General features: G+C 34.5%; 2 protein-coding genes across 2 annotated transcripts in view; one reads left to right on the plus strand and one right to left on the minus strand.

Moving 5' to 3' along the window:
• Nucleotides 1–754, plus strand: part of LOC129944870 (mucin-17) — a 121,686-nt gene extending 120,932 nt beyond the window's left edge. The window contains exon 16 of the mRNA XM_056054532.1: nt 73–754. Coding sequence (XP_055910507.1) covers nt 73–282 — 210 coding nt within the window. The 3' untranslated portion in view covers nt 283–754. The remainder of the gene's footprint in view (nt 1–72) is intronic.
• A 4,891-nt stretch (nt 755–5,645) lies between these two features.
• LOC129947681 (vitellogenin-1-like) lies at nt 5,646–7,161 on the minus strand. Its single transcript, XM_056058342.1, has 3 exons — nt 6,849–7,161; nt 6,467–6,780; nt 5,646–6,393 (listed from the first exon to the last, which is right to left on the minus strand). Exons 1-3 carry the CDS (start codon nt 7,105–7,107, stop codon nt 5,731–5,733), a joined length of 1,236 nt encoding a protein of 411 aa, XP_055914317.1. The 5' UTR covers nt 7,108–7,161; the 3' UTR covers nt 5,646–5,730.
• Nucleotides 7,162–8,773: the final 1,612 nt, after the last annotated feature.

Consider the following 8,773-nt stretch of genomic DNA (forward strand, 5'->3'; position numbering starts at 1 on the left):
TCTTTATACTCGTATATAGGGGAAGTTATTTAACAGTTTATTGATGTTCCCTTTGCCTTCTGGCTTCTGCAGGTTAAAGTTGTCCTCCATGGCAAAGGAATTATCGAATGCTTGGACCAAGGTAACTTCCCCCATCCGTTATCATGTAGAAAATTCATTTCCTGTGCAAAATTCGAGACCGGAGGCGTTGTCGGCTGGGAATATACCTGCCCTAAAGGTTTAAGTTATGACCCAGTCGGTGGAATGTGTAATTGGTCTGCAGGCCTCGGTTGCAACGAATAGATTAAAATTTTAATTGAAATTGATGAATTTGAAATTTGAGATTGTAACTTTTGGAATTTTTCGAGTTGTGGATGATGAGAGATATAGCATCATTCATTTCATATCCACGGCCATGATGTATACCGAAAGGACCAATTCGAAATTAGATATTGTTGTAATTAGTTGACTGATTAAATATTTGTATGCGAATTTATGAAGGTATGCTAGATGGAAATATTTTCTTTCCGATTTGTAAAAAACAAAAATAAGAAAATTAATGTAATTTAAAACAACAAAAAAACATACATTTTTCTCGTTGCCGTTATTATTTAATTTTATTTTAGGTAAGTTAAATTTATTGTAGTTTCTTTTTTAAAATATGATATACGAGTATGTAAGGAAATGCGAAATTCCATGCAAGTTGTTTCTGTGCATCATTTTTGTATTTAAATGAATTTCAAATAAATTATAATAAAGAAATTAAAAAAATTAATCAATCATTTTTTAATATAAGATCGGTTTGTATCAACGATGTTAGAGTTATCAAAAGTTCCTCAAATGTAAAGGAGACGATACAAAACACAGAATTTTGGTTATTTCTCAACGTTCTCTAATAGTTATTTTTAAAAATTCGTAGAAGATTAATAGAAAGATAGCTTCGATCACATAGCGGCTATAGGACTCATTGGGTGTTTTTTTAAATATGGGGGTTCGAAGACTTTATTCGATCTCTGGCAGTACGGGAATAAACACCACTAAAAACCCTTGGGAAGAGAAAGATAATGTCCAGAGAATTTGATACATTCACCAGATCCAATTCAATGCTGATAAGGCAGGATTTATAAGTCAAAGGCAATTGAAAGCTCATTTGTTAAAAGCTCCACTCTAAAAAGTAATTAAGGAAAAAGAAATAATTTTTAACTATAGCACGCGAGAAATAAGCATGAAATTGTTATTTTTCCAGGAAAAAGATTTTTACCGTTGAATACGTTTATAATTTGATTTATACAGCTTAAAAGAAGCTATAACTTAACTAAACTTAAAACATTTTTTTGTTTTATTCTTGTTATCAGTTTTCATGTGGGCCCTACGGCAAACACAAAAGCTCTTTTATTTGCAAGAACTAACAATTTTAATTTTATTAGACTTAAATTAATAGGACGAGAAATGCAGACTAAAAAAAGGGGATATGTAAAGAGTTATATATCTCAGGTGGGATTTCGAAATGTTAAAGTCGAAAAATTCTGGACATTGGTTCAAAGGCTATTTATTGCTGGATATGCAGTTTTTGCGAAACCTTTATCTGAGTTATTACGTAAAGATACGCCATTTTGTGTTGGTCCAAGTCAAGTTGAAGCTTTCCAAAATTTGAAGGATGCTTTGTGCAAAGATCCAGTTTTGAAGCTCTCCAATCCAGAGTTAGAAACGGAGCTTCATACAGATGCGAATAAGCTTGGATACGGAGGTGTCTAACTTCAAAGGCACAATGACAATGAAATGTATCCTGTTTTTTATATAAGTTACAAGTCGTCGAAATCTGAAAGCAATCTTACCAGCTATGAACAAGAAGCTTTGGCAGTTGTAAAGTGTTTGCAAAAGTTAAGGGTATATCTTTTGGGAATACCGTTCAAAATATTTATAGACTGTACGGCGTTTACAGCTACTATGAGGAAGAAGGAGCTATGTACGAGAGTTGCCAGATGGGCAATATTTCTTCAAGATTTTAACTGCGAAGTCCTTCACAGAGCTGGTACATCGATGAGGCACGTAGACGCACTTAGTCGATTTCCTGCAATAATGAGGAAGATGGTTTTTTACATCGCGTTAGAAAAGCGCAAGAAACGGACGAGTTTTGTTCGCTGATAGCAAATATCTTGAAACATCAAGAGCATGAAGATTATTCTCTGGTTGTTCCAAAGAAGCTACAAAGAGAAGTACTGCGAGGCATACACGAGCAAGGAAGGTCGAAGTTTTGGCGAGAAAAGATTTTTGTATACCAAACATGTCTTCGAAAATTAAACAAGTGATAGCAAATTGTATACCATGTATCCTTGGTGCGAGAAAGAGCGGAAAGCAGGAGTGTTTACTCAATCCAATCGAAAAATTTTATACTCCACTCCATACGTATGATCTTGATCATCTTGGTCCTATGATTTCCACAGCAAAGAGTTACAAGCATTTGTTGGTTATCGTCGATGATTTTTCGAAGTGTACTTGGATATTTCCGGTAAAATCTACGGGTACTGAAGAAGTTCTGAAGAGGATGTTGTTCCAGAGTGAAATTTTCGGTGATCCGGTGAGAGTTATCACGGACAGAGGTTCTGGCTGCACCTCTAATCTATTCAAGGAGTATTGCGAATAACAAAAGATTAACCATTCGCTGGTTACAGGAGTTGCTCGGGGAAATGGACAGGTGGAGAGAGTCTACAGGACTGTTATTGAAATGTTGACGAAAATTTCAGTCGATGCTCCTGATAAGTGGTTCAAGCATTTTCCAGGATTGCAAAGAATCTTGAACTCAACAGTGATTCGAAGCACAAACAAAACTCCATTTGAGTTAATGTTCGGAGTTCGTATGAAATGTGCAGAGAACATTGAACTAAAGCAACTGATGGACGAGCTTCTAATTGAATAATACGAAGACAAAAGGAAGGAGATGCGAAGCCAAGCTAAAGAACAAATTGCGAAGGTCCAAGAAGAAAATCGAAAGGGATATAACCGAAAGAGAAAAGCTGCTACGCAATACAAAATGGGCGATCTGGTTGCGATAAAAAAAAACTCAATTTGCACCAGGAACTAAGCTGTATTTATTATACTTAGGCCCGTATGAAGTCGTTAAAACCGAGCGAAACGACCGATATGAAGTTCGTAAAGTGGGAGTTCACGAGGGACCAAATTCTTTCTAGTCTTCCGTTGATTTTATGAAGCCCTGTCGAAATAAAGATGGCAGCGAAAGTGATGAAGATGTTACGAAATCTTAGCGATGAAGAAACCTTACCAAGGATGTCTGTTCGTCTGAGGCAGCCGACAAGAAGGATGGCCGAATGAAGGATGACTACTTATCATAAAACCAAACATTTGTACATGTACACTATAAGTATTCAAATACTATTTCCAATTCAATCCATTTCTTAAATTCATAATTTACGACTAAATAGACTGTAAAGATAAAACTTAACGCAATAAGCGATTATTCAAAAAAGTAACGTCAAGAAAAGTAAAAGTAAAGTGAAAGTCAAGTTAAACTATCAAATCTTTTTTTATATTTTTTTTTTATAATTCTGATATCTAAATTCAATTTAAATTATAATTTTATTTTTAATATTAAAGTGAATTAAAACCACTTAAAATTAAACAAACGCTTTAGTAATTTAATTTATTTCCTTTCCCTCCCCCTACATATATAAGGGTTGCAAGCCTATCAGTTTTAATCGATCGGTATAAGGAGGCAAATTGGATGTACATATTATTCCAGGGGAAACTACAAAAAGCAAATCGAACGAAACGTCTTTGAGCATTTTCAATTCTAATTAAATGGTTTCCATTAAAAGGGGGCCATACTTGCCATTCATATTCAAGATGAGGTCGGACTACATAGGGTTTGGAAAATTCTTTTGACCATCTCGCAATAAAACTGAGAGATCTTTTAGCTTTATTAATAACTTGGTCAAAATGGGTGGAAATTCAAGTGTTCGTCACATATAATACCAACATCTCTAATAGCATCGTCTACGTTGACGGCTTCATTGCGCGAACAGGTCATTTGTTTACATTTACCTATATTTAACTCTCAGAAGTTATGCAAGTACCAAACAAAAGAGATATTCCGTAAAAGTAAGGAATCAGGCGGATTTGAGACACATTTAAAAATTGTCTTATCATCCACAAACATTAGGATATCTGAGTTTTTTGATTTAAGGTAGACATCGTTAACAGATAAGACGAAAAGCAGGGGCTAAGGTAACTAACTTGTGGGACTCCAAAAGTGGCTTGTATGGGACTGGAGAACGAGTTATATTCTATGAGTTCTATTCTCAAGAGAAGATCTTATCCAGTTTATAAATGTAGATGGAAAACCTAGGGCTCTGAGTTTGAAATAAATAATCTTATATGATAGTTTAACAAAGACTTTGCTGTAATCAGTGTATACAATATCAACTTCATGGCCATTCTCGAGGACTGACAAAACTTTTGATACAAATTCAATTAAGTTAATCGTAGTGGATCTTCCTTTAAGAAAACCACGTTGAATGGGAATAAGGACTTGCAATGAAAAGAAACGGAATAATAAACCAAGCCTTCCAAAAGTTTTGAGATGCATGAAAGTTTAGCAATAGGTCTATAATTGTTAATTTCAGTTTTATTGCTTTGTTTTTGAATCGGAAATATAAATTAATGTTATAAGAAAGACACCGATACAATTTATGCGACTCCATTATATCATCCTAAAGCTTTTGTTCTAAACGTCAACCGTAACATTTGTTAAATTGCATCATAAAGATTGGGTTGGGAGTTTGATGAAGGGTTTAACAAACACTATTTTCAATCGAGATGGGATGGATTTTTTTAAGGGATTAAGACAAACAAATCCAAGCCAACAAAAAAGTGTATTACTGCCAACATCGTAGGTTTTAGAGAAGTTTAAGATTGGAACTCGGGAAGCTCATATTTTAATCCTTAAGATTGTTTTTTGTGGGCAGAATTGAAGAGCGTGCTTAAAAGACGAGAAGAGAGGTAAAAAATATCAATAGCAATAATGCGTACCCAATATAGGCCGAAAGCAACAACGTTTAATGGCTTTTAAGTAAAGATACTTTTTAAATTAACAACAATGAATACAAAGATTTATTCAGTTCTTATCTAATGTCCCATCGTTAGATTTATGTGAAACATGAAAATTATTGTAGACAACTCCAACACCATAAATTAAAAAAGAAGAGGATCTAGTTGACTACGTTGCGGAACACCAGAGAAAAAAAGAAATAGATTGGAGAATGGTGATCGGTAAGAAGGATTAAAGTATTTTTTTTTTTTGTACAAATACGAAAATATCAATCTGAACAGGAAAAACGCAAGGTGAAAATCAATTAGAACACTTTGAAGCCTATAGGAAGCTTTTTCAACTGCCTTGTCTTTCAGGAGAATTAATGTAATTGTGCTACTGTTTTCTCAAGTTGGGAAAGGACATGAACTTGTATTGGTTGAGGAATAACGAATGCACACTCGAAAGTCATTAAAACTGTGTTATCTAAAGGCTAAGATTTTGTGAATCAAAAGCTTATAGAAGGTGCAAACTTGATTGACCTTTAAAGTATCATAAAGAATGGAAAAGTATTTAGAAACCATCAACCTAAATTAAGAACGTGAAAATGAAACACAAAAAGTATGTGCAACAACCACAAAGTTAATTTATTCTTACAAATTTAAAAGTAAAAAATTTAAAAAAAAAAAGTAATCGCAACTACTTTCTTAGTATGCTGAACCACGCATCCTATAGTTTTTCATTGAATCCTTGGCGTTCTTTCCGTATGGTGATTTAGATTTAACTTTCATCACGAAATCACCTTTAACATCATATGGAGTAGTATAACCCATTGGAACTCGAATACCATGGCATCGATGTTTGTTGTAGTTTTTCAATGAATTACATCCAACACCCATGAAGCTTCTTTCACCACCTGGCATAACTGTCTCAGCATAGTATCTAACAGCCTTTAACATAGCATCGATGATATTCGATGAGCCTGGTGGGATTGATCCTGGTCCACTGGGATAGAAATCAACATCACCATTGCTATCCGATCCAGCACCATATGAAGTTGTGTGAATGACATCAACGAAATCAGCAACACCTCGGTTGAGTTTCGATTCCATGTGTTGTTCACCGGTGAAGATCTTTGATGGATCCAAACCAGTTACACGACGAAGTTGAATGTTCTTCTCTTGGGCGAAATGTCTTGCAGCAGAACCAGCAACATGAGCTCCAACACTGTGACCAATCAAATGAACGTTGTAGTATGGCATCACTTCGGTCATGTTCACAATAGCCTGGCCAACCATCTTTCCGGCTTCTTCAATGTCCAAAGTTGCCCAGTTATGGAAGTTAGACAGTGCATTTCCCAAATCGATAACCTAAAAATATAGATAAGTTAAAGTCTTATCTTTTCTTAAAGAAAATGAAATATGGTTTCTAAACTATACTTACAATAAGACTGCCAGTGGTTGGAACATCCCATGAATTGGTGTACTGAAGTTGATTGTCATTCACTTGATAACGAGCTCTGTATGCTTCGATGACTTCGAATATGGCATCAGTTGGATCTTCGGCGTTTGATGGAACACCAGTTACGAAAATGGTCACTTCTCCAGTGCTCAATTGTGGGTAGTTACTTAAGACGGTTGCAGGGTTGTCTAGTGGAACTGAGACATTGCCATGTGGGGTGATCAGGTACATTTTAACTTCGTCCATACTTGGAGTGTATAGAGGCTCAGTGTTTGGACGAAGGTAGCTTTGTTGGGCTAGAAAAGAATGTTTGTTTTTAAAATAAATTTGATTTACTCAATGATTTTTTGATATTTTAACTTACCAACAGTTTTCAACAAAAATGATGCTTGCTCCACGGGCATATTTTCCAAACTTTCAAATGAGACATTTTCCACACTTGGAGAATTTGAATCAAATTCCTGATTTGAAGCTTGATTTTGTTCCGAGTTAACTGATTGTGATTGCTGCTCCATCTCAGGCATTGGTTGGTTACCCATTACTACAGTATTGTCCATAATCTCCATACTGGAACCAATATTGGCCAAAACCAAAATTGACAATGCAATCTTAATTAGAATCATCACAAATTGTTTGCTTTAAGATGAGGTACTCCAAGAACGTGAAAAAGTGAACTAATGAAATGGAACTTTCAGAAATCAATTTATACTCCAGAATTATATCCCAAATCCCTTACAAGCATTGACAATAAAAAGAAATAAAAACAAATTGAACACAAAATGCATTTAAGCTTCTTCAGCCAAAATTAATTCATTCATCAAATCAAAGCTAACGCATTTGGCCAAATGCATTAATGGATAATATTTCAATTTCAAGTTCGTTGCCGGTGCCGGTGCTGATATAGGGTATTTTATTTTATGGGAAAGTGATGACATGAATTCGATATTTCTTGTCAAAACGGAAACGCAATGTTAACATTTTTTTATTTATGTCTTGCTGTTGTTTGTTGTTTTAGGTCTTGTACGAATAGTAAGTATTTTAAATATCATATCAAATATAATAATAGAAAACAAGTAAAATGGAGCAAAAAGGAAATAAGTGCTCCATAGCAAAATATAGGGTTTTCCAATAATGTGTGTTACATTGAGCAGATTCAACGACATAAAGGAGTTGAAAGTTAGGCAAGTTTCTAGCATCTGATTGGCCAGCTGCCAAAAAATTACCTTCCATTAAAGCAACTTTAATGAAAAGTTGACTGGAAAGTAAGTCCAGAAAAATCTCCCTAACTATCAAGTCAAATATACTTCAATCAAAATGACAGTTTATAATGTTTTTTCATTCAACTGAAAGCTGAACTTTATTACTCTATGATTTATTTATTTTCTGCACAACTTTATTTCATGCTTCCTTGTCAATTTGGAAAAAAAAATAACTAATATTTATTTACAATCAAAAATACAAATCGTGTTGGACTTGTAGCTAGCTCAAGGGGTGTTTTTAAGACAGTAATTTTGTATTAAAGTAAAGATTTGCGAAGTAGAGTTCTGAATTTGAAATTCATGACGTTTGAAAAACTAACTAGTTGTCTTGGCCAAAGTTTACGTTGATAGAATGAAGTTGACTGCAAATGAAGTCCCTTATGTTGGCTGGACCTGCCCATTAAATAGCTCACTATTTAGATAGCTGTCACTTTTGAAGCTGTTTTCTTTTGACATTTGACAAGTGAAAACTACGTCGTTACTAAAAGATCAATGGTCGCATTCTCAAAACTAGTGGCTACGTAGTCAAAATTCAACTAGACTTGTCTATGCAAAACTGCACTACAAAAGTCAATCTGGAATGGTCATATTATTGACAAATGCAAATATATAAAATGAGAAACATTTTTGATTTGATAACTTAAACTTATCTTTCGTGTTTTTAAATTCAATCAAATTAAATTTAAGACACAATGATTTATACAAGTATTTAAATACTGAACGATTTATTAACTTCCCATAGGAAGTTATTGTAATGGGTCCGATTTGTCAAATTGAAAATTTTGACATTTCTCGACGTTTCAAGGTCCCTAGAGTCGAAATAAAAGATTTTTAGAAAGATGTCTGTGCGTGCGTGTGTACGTACGTTCGTACGTCCGTACGTACGTACGTTCGCGACGTTTTTTTCGTCGTCCATAGCTCAAGAACCAGAAGAGATATCGATTTCAAATAAATTTTGTTAAACAGATAATAAGGCAAAAAGATGCAGAAAGGGGTCTCAAGGAAATTGCGTGGGTGGTTTTTTTACCAT

The sequence above is a fragment of the Eupeodes corollae genome, chromosome 2, assembly GCF_945859685.1.
Source record: "Eupeodes corollae chromosome 2, idEupCoro1.1, whole genome shotgun sequence".
Classification (NCBI taxonomy): domain Eukaryota; kingdom Metazoa; phylum Arthropoda; class Insecta; order Diptera; family Syrphidae; genus Eupeodes; species Eupeodes corollae.